Here is a 13,386-nt window from a genome sequence, read left to right on the forward strand (position 1 = left end):
AACAGATTGCGTATTGAAATAAATATTAGTATTGGGCAACTGATGCACTAGAACTGGTAACAATATCTACCTAAGTGATAAAAATATCAACGACACGGTACAAAACCCGTCGCTTCCTCTCCTTCGATCATGGAAGAAACTCCGACTGGAATGTCAAGTATTCACATGCATCCTTGTTCTCTTCAAGAACCATCTTGTTCACCTCAGATACCAATGACTGCAAAGCTTTCAAGACTTGTTCATTCCCCTGGCTGCCATTGCGAGTCCGCGAGCCCACAAATATCGGATACTGTTCCGAGTCAAGGCCAACAGACAGGATGATACCAAGATTGGTCTTGTTGTTGCCTGACGGAGGGCGAACTGCAGTGCCAGTTGATTTACCCTGCAAACACATCGTCAAGCCAACTGTGGGCACTTCGTCAAACCCGAGCTGCTTACATCCAGTATTGATGTAATCATAGGCTGAATTCTTCATGCAATCATCAAAGTTATCATAGGCCTGATTTTTGACCTGTACAAGGATACAGCCAAAGTATGCTTCTCGATTTTGTGTCTTGGGAATGAAAACTGGAATGAGAATATTAACCCCATACAAGCCGGTAGGGAGATAGCAAGCAGTGCAGGTCCTGTACATCTTGTAGAGGTCACTCATTATCAGTTTAGTAATGCGCCTATAAAACCGATTGAAAAACACCTGACCGTGTGAAAACATTTCCTTGACCTCATCAGACAAATGTTTCCAACAAACAGCAGCAAAGTTTGTCACAGCTTGCTTTCCAAGCAGGGACTGGACAAAGCCTTTCAGAGGAATGGGCTTAGGATATTCCCCTACATTAGCATCAAATGTAAGGAGGAGGATGAGGCCTGCAACAAACTCCCCAATATCTCCAACATTGACACTTTGCCAGTAAAGAAAGTGATCCAGTACCGCGAGTACTTCTACAAGTTTCTCTCCCATGGTCACACCATGCCTATAGGCAGCTATGGCGAGAATAGGGTCAGTAGGTTGTACAACCATGAGTTTTTCACGATCTTCTGAAACATCCACTAAACAATGCATCCAACCAGAAACAAGTCTCTCTGCTAGGGTGAAGGTGCAGAAATTGAAAGGAATCCGGTAGGAAAGAAGTGCAAGGAGTCCGGTTCTCCTCTCATCATCAAAGGCATCATTACCTAGATAAGGCTCACACTTTTGCATGCAAAGTTCCATGATGCCACCTTCAGGGCCTCCTTGAAGGGCTAGTGCTCCCCATAAAGGATGGCCAAAGGTCAACAGTGTTGCAAGAGATGTACTTGTTGCCACAGGCTGATCTGGTGTTGGCTCAGCATAGAGGTGTTTGGTAAAAAAGCGAAAATGGGGAGGGAAAATCTTTCGACCTGGCCGATCATGTAGAGCGACTTTTTGGCTGGGATCTTTAATAGCAGGGGGAGTAAAGTTCGATATCGTAGATGCTGTATCCAAGAAAACAGCAAAGAATGATTTTTCTTGGTGATGTTGGGAAATGAACCATAACGCACTGTTGAGGGAACGGAATGGCAGTGAGACTCTATCTATTCTGTCGAACAAAAGATTTCGAGCCTCATCAATGCAAATGACAAATTGGAGATCAGATTGCGAATCCTGACCACTGATCTGATGTTGAGAATCATCATACATGTCACAGTCTTCAGCATTAGCCTTGCAGTTATCCTCACTGGCGTACTCATTTCTCAGCTCACTGGTCTCCTGGATATTGTCCTCGCTGCTGTCTTCGTCACTGTTCTCAGCATCACTTTCACTTGTATCATCTCTAAAGACACTTTGAAAATGATCACTAAAAGGTGCAAAATCAGGCAATGACGTAGAATGTTCACCTTTTGGGCAAGATGACTTTGTAGCCTCGATAACGAAAATAAGGGCAGAATTGATCCTCTTCTGTACAGGAGCATATTGCTTCTCAGTTTGATAACGGAAGAAATCTTCAGGGCTGATTCCAGAAGCACGAGCTGCCCTAGCCAAACACAATAATGTCTTCATGATGAGAGCCCACTTCCATTCCATTATGTTACGCCTTGCAAGGAAAGACACCCCGGAATTGACCTGATCCAGGGTTAGCAGAATCAATGGCGTATAGGGTGATCTACCAGGGTAGCCTGCATGCCCAGGTGGAGCAAAGTTCAAGTAAATCACATACTTGTTGTGCTTGACAGCTAGCTGCGAGACAGTATATGATTTTCCCGTACCTGATGGCGCAACAATCGATGTGTAAGGGGATAAGTACTCCCTGGCGGATTTTTTGAATGCTTCGTGATATTCTGTAAGATCATCACAAAGATTCTGGCTGGGGTATCCATATGCAGGATGGGCCTTTTCAGGAATTTTGAATGCTCGTTCTATGTTCTCTTCCATTTCAAGAAAAGCATTGGGACGGCGTTTCTTCACCTGTTTTTGGGCTTCATGAATAATTTGCTTGACCTCAGGAATCATGACATTGTTGACAATATCATCTGAAATAGCATTCCCATTAACCCACACATCGAAGCCACTTTTCAAGGAAAGGTGCACTTTGAAGTTGTCTAGATTGACACTATCGGGATATCCACTGAGTTCCTTAAGTTGCTTTCCCAATTTTGGGAACTTTTCAGCAATTGACTGAATACAGACAAGAGACAGGTGCTGGATCATTGATTTGACTATATCTTGGGGGAATAAAGTGAAAAACAGTGGAGCTTGGACATCCTCAGGCCAGTTTGCGTATCGGCGGACGTCTTCGAATGAGGTGAGGTTTGCAACCTCACCAAAAGAAAGGTCCCTAGCTACCTTAGTAGCCATGTTCAAAAGCTTAAGCTGCTTGCAACTCAGTTCTACTGCAATGATGAGGTCAGTATAAACATGTGCAGCATGACAGTTTCAAGACAACTCACAGGGATGCAAAAAGCAGGATTCCAATGGTGCATATAATAGTAAACAGGGGTAATAGAACAAAGCAAGGTAGAAAAGTAAAGTTGTGAAGCCCTATCTCTTGAAGACTAATGAGTTGATGAAATTATGATAGTGCACACTGGGTGACAGCACCTAACTGACAAGATGTAGATGGACCTTTGAAGTGGGATAAAATTCCTTTTTTTTCATGAGAAAAGGTGTCAAATTATTGCTGACTTACTTGCTGAAGATACACATGTCCTTGTGGCTTTTTGTGGCGTCATAACCCTAATTAGCATTTAGTGGAGCTGGACTTGTCCTTGGAGCTAGAAAGTGTCATATCTGAGTTTGTTGCGTGGCGTGGTATATATGTTAAGTGGCGTCCTGTACGTGCCCCATTTATCCGAGCCTATTGTGGCTGAACACGTGACATGGTCGACCCCTATCATGAATTCAGGATCACTATACAAAAGGAATAGTTCAAGGACGTAGCATAGACTTAAACCCTTTAATAAACCAACTGATTCAATCATTAAGATCTATTCTACAAAGTTTGATATGCAGCTACAGACCCCAACACTGTATGTATGTATGTATGTACTATTTAGCGTCTACCTACCAGTTTTCCCGGTAATACGACGGCATGTTCTGGACAGAAGGGGAGTTGGAAGATGTCGTCTTCCGACCCCTCCTCCGGGCAGTCAGCAGTTGCAGGTACTCGTCCTCTTCGAAATACTCCTATGACTTTTGAGGGTCCAGCCTTGTGGCCAGGAGATTTCTCCAGAAGACGTTGCCCCAAGGGCTTCCCCGCTGGTTGGGTGGTTGTGTTTCCAGGATTGGTTACCTGGTTCTTTTTGGCTTTTGGCGCCCTACCTATATAGTGATCTAGTCTAAGAGGCCAATGGCTGTCGGCCCTGGGTGTTGGCCCTGGCGGAGTACGTCGGTTTTGTCCTCTGTTCAGCGAGGCAGTTGCCGCATTTTTAGTAGACCCTGGGCGTCGGGAGAAAGGACCTTTCGAATTCTCTTCCGCGTCCTTTCGACATCTCCATCCGCTCTTGTCTTCTATTTTCCTTCTTTTTTTTTTGTCTTAGCTATTGCATCCACACCGTGTGCATCCATGAGGGTTGCCTTTCTCACCCGTGCTGTAGGAGCCTTAGGTTCCAGTGTAGCACGCTAGCAATGTACTTTGTTGCCTTTGTGTTTTTCAGTAGCTTGTCCGTAAACCTCTAGCCCCATGGCCTTGGTAAAGTCTTGCACGTCCACAAGTGTCCTCGTTCCTTCGGCTGCTTGCAGTGGATGCATTTGCGTGGGCATTGGTGATTGAAACAGTCATGGTACTGGTCAAAGTCTCCGTGTCCCGTCCTGGCTGCCAGGATGTGTCCCAGTTCTGTTCTGTCCACTCCTTTGTAGCCCGGTGTTCGAAACGGGGGGCTGCATGGGGTGTCCTGCAGTGGGCGATATCCTTTTTGCCCTTTCCACCATTTCTCGTACTCCTCACGCAGTTGGCTTCGCCTCCACCTCTTTGCCCCTGCCAGGCTGACGCGGGGTTCGCGGATGTGTCCGAGGTATTGCAGTTTAGTACTGAATATGGAAGGCGGTGAAGGTGGGCGGAAACGCAGGGGGTAAGTGAAGTATTTCACCCTGCTCACCAGCACAACCTTCTAGATAGACTCCTTTCCCTCCTCATCAATCAATAAAGATTATATACGAATCATAGCATTGCGCCTCACCCGTAACACGAGGCATCCGAGCTTGGCTTGAGCGTCGGCTTGTTCATTTCCCTCCAGGCCTACATGTCCTGGGACCCAGAGCACTTGGACGCGTCTCCCATCCTTTCTGCTCTTCCATGTGTTTAGGATCCGTTTCGTTCTGTCAATGATGTCCTGGGAGGTACTGTTTCGCTTTTGCGGATTGTGCAGTCGGTCGACTACTCCTTGGTTGTCCAGACATATCCAGATTTCCTCGGCGTCTGCGTGCATCACGGCCCGCTTGGCTGCTTCGCATGCCCCACACGCTTTTGCGTCTGCAACCTCCACCCATTTGCCCAGAGCACTATGTCCTGTTTCCAGGGTGGTTCTGTCCATGGTGGTGACCCATCCTGCTCCTGTGTTTCCCTTTGCGTCTTTCGAGCCATCAGAGTATGCTATGAGTGTTCCTACAGTGGCCATGTCCACCTCCTCTCTGTGCTTCTCAGCCTCTTTCTCTTTGCTGAGCCACTTTCGAGGGGGCATGCTTGGTCCTGTGACTGTTGGCTTCAGTGTCATGTGTGTTTCCATTCTCGCTGGAAGCAGCCTTCGTAGCCTCATCACGACTGGATTATGCGCTGCTCCTCGCAGAGTATGATCTATGTCCAGTGTGTGCCAGCGTATGGCTTCCCTTCTCCTTTCGTCCTCCCACAGGAGTTCGATCGGCAGGAGGCCTGCTGCATGGTGCAGGCACTCTTTTGGTGTCGTGCAGTACATGGGCAGGGCTGCCCTCAGGCAGTTTCTGATTGCGACGTTAACTTTTTCCGTTGCTGTTTTTGTCGTCTCAGTTCCCATCCATGTACTCGATGCAAATAGGGCTTTGCTCAGCGCACACGCTCGGGCTGCGTTCAGCATGCATGTTGTGTCTGCTCCCTTGTAGCATCCGGCCAGGTATCTCAGGCCGTTGGCTACTCGGTTGATGCTTGCTGCCGTTCTCTCTACGTGGCCTTTGAAAAGTAGGCTAGAGTCGATATGAAGCCCCAACCATCTCATTGGTTCCTTTGCTGGTGTGGGCTTCACCTCTCCCATTCCTTCGATTGTGACAGATGGGTTCTCGGTGATCCTCCTCCTGCCTTTAATGTGCAGGAGTGTTGACTTTCCTGGGTCAAGGTCTAGCCCGTTCTGTACCGTCCATTCTATCACTGTTTCCATCAGTGATTTGATTTTTTGGCAGTTGTCTTCGAAAGATTGGCCTCTAACTACCAGTGCTCCATCGTCTGCGTATCCTAGGAGGTTTGGTATCCTCCTGTAGATGGGAGCCATGAAGAGCATGTATAGTATGGGCGAGACTGGAGAGCCTTGTGAGAGGGAGCCTCCTACTCGCTTCGTCGTCCAGCCTTCTTCCGTTCTCATGCGTGCTGTCCTTCCCTCCATGAAACTTCTGACCCAGCGGCACAGTTTGGTCGGCCATCGGCTCTCAGACAGCTGTCGTTCCATTCTCGCTGGTTCAACCGCGTCGAAAGCGCCCTTGATGTCGAAGGTCAGGATCGAAGTGACTTTTTTCTAGAGCTGTGCGTCTTCTATCTTTCCGCGCAGTTCGATGAGGAGGTCCGTGACCGCCCTCTTCGGTACGGCGCAGATGTAGTTCCTTGGGATGATCCTTTTTTGGACCGCCTCTTCTGCTAGCCTTCTCGCCACGGCTCTCTCCATGCCTTTTCCCAGGGTGGGTAGGAGTGATATGAGTCGGTACGATCTGGGCTCGTCGCGTGGTCGTCCAGGTTTCGGGATCGCTACTAGGTCTGCCTCTTTGAAGATGCTTGGGTGGTTTCCGTTCTCCAAGCAGAGGTTGTACAGCTTCGTTATCATGTTGCCTAGCGGTTCCCATGCCCTTTTCCAAACCTCGTTTGTGATGCGGTCTGCTCCTGGGGCCGTGTTCGCAGGTTTCCACAGAGAATCTCTCACTTCCTCTCGGGTGAGGGATGGCCATTCACTTGCCTCTGGGTTAGGTTCGTGAAAACACCACTCATTTTCTGTGTGTTCCTTTGTGTGTGTCTCCAGGAGCAACGCTACTGACTCGGCTGTGCAGGTGGTTTTCGTCTTGTCGGGTCTCTGCAGCAGGGGGATGCGTCTGTCTACCTTGTCGTTGGCCCATTTGACAGCGCGGAAGACGTCCTTCGGTTCCTTCAGTCCGGCTATGATCTTGCTCATGAGGGCTCTCTTTGCCTTGGTGATTTCTTTCCTCATTGCTTTTCGTTGCTTCGCATATTCGTCCCTCTTCTGGCTGTCTGTGGGTTGGTTGCGGTGGTCTATTCGGGCTCTCCTCATCCGCGCGTTCTGCTCCTTGCACCCTTCGTTCCACCACGGTTTGAGAACAATGTTGGGGGGCGTTTTTGGTGTTGAAGCCTCAAGTGCCCTCTCTACAGTTGCTATCAGACCCTTGGCAAGGAGCTCAGCTGTGTCTAGTGCGTCGCCACTGCCCTCTAAAAGCTTTTCCAGCTGGTCAGCTTCTTGATTGCATGTTGCGACGAACTTGTCGACGTTCATTTTCTTTAGCCTCCACTTTGCTTCAGGTCTTTTCCGTGTTGTCCTTGTCCTTACTTTCACCTCAATAATCTCGTGGTCGCTAGTGCTTCCTGGTATCAGCTTCATGCAGGTTGTCCATTTGCCCACTGTTGTTTGAGGTGTGATGACGAGGTCTATGACCCTGCCGGCGCTGTGTGTGTGTTCGTCTTTGTCGTTGAGCACGGTAAGGTCATTGTCTCTCATCCAGCTTTCCAGGGTCCTCCCCGCTTCATTTTCCCTGGGATTAGCGTCCCATGTTCCGTGATGTGCGTTGAGGTCCCCTATCGCTATCCATGCGCTCTCTTTTTCTGAGCGCATGAGCTCCTGCAGGCCTTCGCCCGGCCTTATGCAGTTGCGGCTTTCTGGAGCGTTGTATGCCCCTATCAGTTGAAGTGTCCCCTGCGTTGTTTTTATACGGATCGGGCATAGGTCCGGATGGTCCTGGTGCGTCTCCGTTGTTTTTATGTCTTTTCGTACGTAGGCTATGCTTCTGGGGCGGTCCTCCCATCCATCTCTCGGGCTATGCCGAGTGAATTCCGGGTGGTCCTTTGTTCTGTCCTTATGCTGTCCGATCCAGGGTTCCTGTATCAGTAGAATGTCTACTCTCTGCTCGACCGCCTGTCGTAGTGCATTCGCGTGGTTCGGTTCCCCTTTTCCAGCATTGACGCTCCAGATCGTTAGGTCTCCTAACATGCGTCTTGGCAGGGTTGGGCTGGTTCGCTTTCGGTTTCAGGCTCAGATTCGGATTCCGCTGTGGCTGTTCTTTTTCTTTTCTTGTAGCCTTGGCCGTCGTCCTTTCTCTTCCCTTGTACCTGGGTCTCTGGTCCTGTCGCGGACTTCCTCACCCGGGCGTCCCTTTTGCAGGGTGCCTCTCCTGCTGCGTGTCCCGCAGTATTGCACACAATGCAGGCTGTGGGTGGGCCAGAGTGCTCCTTCTCCTGATGCTTGCGGCTCCCGCAGAGCCTGCACCTCGGGGGTGCTTTGCAGCCTGTGGTGGGATGCGCTTCCCAGCAGGTGTGGCATAAGGGTAGGGACGGGGTCCTGCACCTTTTGACTTGTGCCGCGTTGTTGCTTCCCTCGAATTTCATGGCTGAGGGGAGTGTTTTGCCTTCTGGCAGGTCGATGGCGACGCGGAGGGTGGCGTCCTTGTACTTCTCCGCCTCAATCTGCCACTTGATGGCCTTGACCTGTCCCCCGGTTTGCCGTGCAATTTGTCCGGTGAACCATTCCTTATTCTTTGTGGGCACCGGGCCCTTGTCGCTGAGCACGTAGAAGTCGCTCAGGCCGGTTATTCGTGCGTGGGTCCATTTGTTGTCTATTTCGCAGACCTTTGCACCGCAGGCTTCCTTCGCCCTTTCCATATTCTTTCCGGTTGCCTTGCCTTGTTCCGCGTAGAACGCCCAGCCCGAGTTCACTTTCTTGACTGCGAACTCTTTGGGCGTTCCCCTGAAGATCTTTGCCAGCTCTGTTCCCATGTTCTCCTCCTTGGTTGTCACGGGTCCCCGGACGAAAATCCGGACTTTCTTTTCGACCCTCTTGAGGGATTTGGGTCCCGTTTTTTCTTTCAGTGTTACGGGAGCGCTGGTTTTTCCATGAGCCTGTTTGGCTACCGAAGCGTAAAATAGTTTGCCCTTTGGCTTGCTTTGTTCCACCTCATGACCTCTTTCCTTGGTCATTTTGTTTCCTGCGTTGCCTGTGGGCGGGGCTCCCTGCTGTGCGTTGCTGACCGCCGTTCTAAAGACGGCGGATACGCTGCTGGCCAGCATTTTTACTACTGAATCCCCTTTTGCCATTGCTATGGCTTGGTTGCAAATTTCCGGGATTCTTTCGGCCATTCAGAGGAGTGCGTTTGCTTGCAGTTCCGCCTGTTTCCTTTGGGCTGCAATATACTTGTGGGCCAGGGTGAGGTTGCGTTCGCGTTCCGTGGTCCTGCCGCTTTGTTTTCCCTTCATCGGCTCTTGGTTGCCGGGTTGCTTTGCTTCCGTCGAGGATTCCTCCTCTACTTCGGCTTCCGTCTGCCCAGTTTCCTTTGTCATCGCCAGGTCAATGATCTCCATCATGGTGACATCAGCCTGGTCCTCGGCAGTGCGCGCCATGCTGGCGCCGTCTGGTGCGCCCTCGCACTCCAATGTCTTCCGTGTCTTTGTAGTCGTTGGTTCCTTTGTTGTAGAGTAAAAAGTAAGGGTTGCTTAGGGTTACCTCCTTTTCCGGGAGTTGAAGGAGGGAAGTTTTTTGTACTACTGATCCAGCGCTCTATGGCTTGACTCGGGGGGAGCAGACGGGACCCCGTATTTTCCATAGGCTATGTGTATGTGTGTGTGTTTGTATTTATGCTCTTCCTAATCTATTTCTGACTGGATTTTCGAGCCCGGACCTGAGAGAGGAAGACATCGAAGCACTGGCAGCCGATCTGATCAAAGCGATGACCAAAGCACTCGACGAGGCGGCACCAAAGGCCCTAGGCAAAGGCACGGGCAAGAGGTGGTGGAACCCACAATGCACAGAGGCGGTTAGAGAGATGAGATCAGCATGGCGACGGACTGTGGAGAACAGCTTTCTCGACACGACCTTTGACGTGTACAAGGGAAAGAGAAAAGTGTTCCAAGCCGAGATCCGAACGGCGAAACGGGAGCTATGGAGGCAGACCATTGAGAACATGACGGAAGCTGCCGACGTGTTCAAAATGGTTAACCGACTTGGGAAACCGAGCTCGGCAGGTGGACTCCCCCCGCTGACCCAAGACGGCGTCACGAAAAGAACACCACAGGAAAAGGCCGAAGCCCTCCTAGACACCCACACCCAACCGGTGGAAGACTGGACGGAGGCAGAGGAGGATGCCAACCCGAGGGCGAGACTCTGGGACGAGGTAACCTCAGCGGAAGTCAGAGACGCAGTATTCCACGCTGGAAACACGGCGCCTGGAGAGGACGGCATACCGAACACAGCCTGGAAGCTGGCGTGGCCGATTTTTGGACAGTGCATAGTCAAGCTCTTCAACTGCTGCCTGGAAGTCGGATATCACTCAAGAGTTTTCAAGTCTGCGACGATGGTGGCAATTCCGAAACCACACCGAGACAGGACACTCCCAAGGAGCTACCGGCTGATCTCGCTACTGTCAACCCTTGGGAAGAGTCTCGAGAGGGTGGTAGCAAGAAAGTTGTCGACACAGGCAGTGGAACTACAGATCATCCCGGTACACTACGCCTCAGCAGTCCCTAGAAGAGCGGCCACAGACCTCACCTGGAAACTGGCAGATGTCATCATGGGAGAGTCAAAGCTGAAGAAGATCACATCGTTAGTCACCTTTGATATCAAAGGCGCCTTCGACGCGGTCAAGAAGGAAAGGCTGATAGCCAGGCTGAGAAGCCAGCGATGGCCAGAGTCCCTATGCAAGTGGGTGGCTTCTTTCCTGACGGACAGGCAGGTGAGCCTATCCGTGGAGGGAGGACTCCCGGTGGAAAGGAAAGTCGGAGGCAGCCTACCACAGGGCTCACCAGCCTCGCCAATCCTTTACATGCTCTTCATGGCAGACCTCTTCAGGAAGACGCAGAGTCTCGGGTACGCAGACGATGGCTTGATCTACGTATCATCGCGGTCAGTCAAGGCCAACCTCCTGTCGATAGGAGAATGGCTGAGAATGGCAACGAGATGGTGCAGCGAGAACGAGCTGGAGATCGACTGGAGCAAGACGGGATTCATGCATCTATACAAAGGGCGTAAAGCCGCAGGCATGGACGCGAAGCTCCAGATGCCAGATGGAACTTGGCTGGCTCCAATGGACGAAATGAAGTGGTTGGGGGTCTGGTGGGATCCTAGCCTGAGTTTCAACAAACACTGCAAAGAAACAATGGCGAAAGCTCGGAGGACCATCAACATACTTCGACGCCTCAGCAGAGTCTACTTCAGAATTCCACCAAAGTCTGCATTGCAGGTCATGAGGGCCTGTGTGGTGCCACAGCTGACGTATGCGGCCACTACATGGTACCCCATGGCAAGCAAGACGGCCCCTCAGAGGAGCAGTCAGGATCGCAGCGGAAGTTGCCCCACCACAAGCAGAGGGTTTGAATCTGTGCGTGGACAACCTGGGAGTAGCGAAGCGGATCAGCAAGCGAATGAGGAAGCCAGGCACCTCCCAACTCGAAATCGACGAGATCCGGCGCATCCTTGCAAAGTGGGAAGGCGGAACGGAGTGCCTCTCACTGGACAAGCCGGTCGGCAGGGTACACTGGGTCCCGGGGCACTGCGAAGTCCCAGGGAACGAAGCAGTGGACCAGCTGGCCAAAGCGGGATGCAAGAGTTCGGATCTGTTGATTCCCGAGAGGACGATGTCTCTGGCGGCGGCACGGCGCTGGAAGAATGACGCATTCAGGGCCGACTTCAAGAACTGGATGAGAGACAACTGTCCAAACACCGACCCGACCACCTTGGAGGGGCCTTGGAGGGGCGTTGGGACTTCCAAGGCCATACAAGGTAGACTGGATGAAAGGACTGAACCGAGGCACCGTGGCGAGAATCCTCGCGGCGCGTTCCAGACACGGCGACTTCGAGGAATACCACACCAGGTTCAACCATCAGGACGCGGAGAAAAGATGCCAAGTGCCGAACTGCGGCAAACCAAAGGACTTCTGCCACCCATGGGAATGCATGGGCAACGCTACGAGGCTGGCGGGGAGGTTTGTCAAAAAAATCCTCAGAGAAGATAGGTCGTGTAACTACCTAGCTGGGGAACTGGACCCTAAGTGGAGGGCGTGTCGTGTAGACACTTAACAGGGGACGAGCTGGCACGGGGAGAGGAGGAGCGTTTAGACGGGGTATTTTGTTTTCTGTTTTCTGCTTCCTGTTTTTTTTTTTTTTTCCTTTTTTGTTTCTGACGACTACAGATGGAAGACGAGTAACAAGCTTGCTTGGGAGCATACGAGCTTCTCTCGTCCAAAACCTGTGGTCCGCCCTGCAGAGGGTTAATTCTGTCCGGTAACCAATCCGGCGTCGTTTGATCCTAGTGATTCCAGTTTTCAAATCAAACCGCATCGTTTGACCCCGTGCCGCATGCCGGCGCTCCTATACTAGTTTACGCGCGGTCGTCGTAGACCCAAAATACCTGGTAGCCAACTCTGGGAGCCTTAGGGCTACGCTAGAAGGAGAGCCCCCCGGTCTTAGCGCCGGACCCTCAAAAGTCACAGGAGTCGCTTGAAATCTGAGCATACTTGCAACTGTTGACCGCCCTGATGACATCAGCTAGCGCCTCCTGTCCAGAACATGCCATAGTATTGCTGCTAAATAACAGTTGGTAAACGCTAAATGATGATAGCAATATCAATATGGATATCAACGAACACGGTCTCTGGGGCAGACGGTATCTCCCATGAGGCGTGGAAGACTGCCCAGAATCTACTGGGTAGAATTATAACGGGGTTATACGACCTGTGCTTGGGAACTTGACACCATACACACACCTTTAGGAAAGCCAATATCGTGGTAATCCCGAAGCTAGGCTGCCCACAGCTGGCGCTATGCTCGTACCGCCAAATCTTGCTCCTCGACGCTCTACGCAAGGACCTAGGAAGAACAGTAGCGAGAAGACTCGCAGAAGAAGCTATTAACGGGGAAACTATCCTCAGCAACTACATTTGCGTTGTGCCGGGACGGGCGGTGATGGATGTGCTTATCGATCTCAGTAGAAGAAGGCAGCCTCAATCTTTGCGTTCGATATCAAAGGAGCCTCTGATGCAGAATGGAACACAGGATGGTGGAAAACCGATGGCAGACGAATTTGTGGAGATGGGTCAGAAGATTCATGGGGGGAGAAAGGCGAGTATCCATACCGAAGGCACCACCACTGCTCTGAAGCAAGTGGTAGAGTGTATCACTTCCAAAGAATTAGAAATAGACCAGGGAAAGCCAGCGCTCCTGCACATCAAGGGCAGAAGGGGGGTTGCAGGAAACCCATTTGTGACTGTGAAAGGCCTAGACATGTACGAGCCTACCCTAGAAAAGAAATCAATGAGGTGGCTAGGTCTGCGCCTAGACCTTGAACTTCTCTTTGACAAGTACATAGGTCCGGTCTAGAGAAAACGAAAGAGGGAACGGAAAAGCTGGGGATTCCGGCTAGGAAGTGCGTACGTGAAGCTCTTCCCATGTACTGTACGATGCCAAGGGAGTGCTAGACCACGCAGTTTGGGTGTTACGCCTGCGTCTATGATACAGCAGTTGTAACGCTGCAGCTATTGACCACAGTAA

The 13,386-nt window shown here is 51.0% G+C and overlaps 5 protein-coding genes across 5 annotated transcripts; 2 read left to right on the forward strand and 3 right to left on the reverse strand.

Annotated features, from left to right (window-relative positions):
* Window positions 1–127: 127 nt before the first annotated feature.
* HOO65_010083 (uncharacterized protein) lies at window positions 128–2,812 on the reverse strand (the record flags this gene model as incomplete). The annotated part of the gene is made up of 1 exon (XM_070999631.1): window positions 128–2,812. One exon carries the CDS (start codon window positions 2,810–2,812, stop codon window positions 128–130), a length of 2,685 nt encoding a protein of 894 aa, XP_070861905.1.
* Window positions 2,813–4,602: 1,790 nt separating this feature from the next.
* Window positions 4,603–8,915, reverse strand: HOO65_010084 (reverse transcriptase; the record flags this gene model as incomplete). The annotated part of the gene is made up of 3 exons (XM_071005284.1): window positions 4,603–6,150; window positions 6,220–7,529; window positions 7,841–8,915. The coding sequence occupies 3 exons, from the start codon at window positions 8,913–8,915 to the stop codon at window positions 4,603–4,605; spliced, it is 3,933 nt and encodes a 1,310-aa protein (XP_070861906.1).
* A 69-nt stretch (window positions 8,916–8,984) lies between these two features.
* Window positions 8,985–9,245, reverse strand: HOO65_010085 (Importin beta-related nuclear transport receptor; the record flags this gene model as incomplete). The annotated part of the gene is made up of 1 exon (XM_070999632.1): window positions 8,985–9,245. The coding sequence occupies one exon, from the start codon at window positions 9,243–9,245 to the stop codon at window positions 8,985–8,987; it is 261 nt and encodes an 86-aa protein (XP_070861907.1).
* A 326-nt stretch (window positions 9,246–9,571) lies between these two features.
* On the forward strand, window positions 9,572–11,509 carry HOO65_010086 (RNA-directed DNA polymerase from mobile element jockey; the record flags this gene model as incomplete). Its single annotated transcript, XM_070999633.1, has 1 exon — window positions 9,572–11,509. One exon carries the CDS (start codon window positions 9,572–9,574, stop codon window positions 11,507–11,509), a length of 1,938 nt encoding a protein of 645 aa, XP_070861908.1.
* Window positions 11,510–12,467: 958 nt separating this feature from the next.
* HOO65_010087 (RNA-directed DNA polymerase from mobile element jockey) lies at window positions 12,468–13,215 on the forward strand (the record flags this gene model as incomplete). The annotated part of the gene is made up of 2 exons (XM_071006137.1): window positions 12,468–12,502; window positions 12,609–13,215. The coding sequence occupies 2 exons, from the start codon at window positions 12,468–12,470 to the stop codon at window positions 13,213–13,215; spliced, it is 642 nt and encodes a 213-aa protein (XP_070861909.1).
* Between the last annotated feature and the right edge of the window lie 171 nt (window positions 13,216–13,386).

The sequence above is a fragment of the Ceratocystis lukuohia genome (genome assembly GCF_044167205.1).
Source record: "Ceratocystis lukuohia strain C4212 chromosome Unknown Supercontig1_pilon, whole genome shotgun sequence".
Taxonomy (NCBI): Eukaryota; Fungi; Ascomycota; class Sordariomycetes; order Microascales; family Ceratocystidaceae; genus Ceratocystis; species Ceratocystis lukuohia.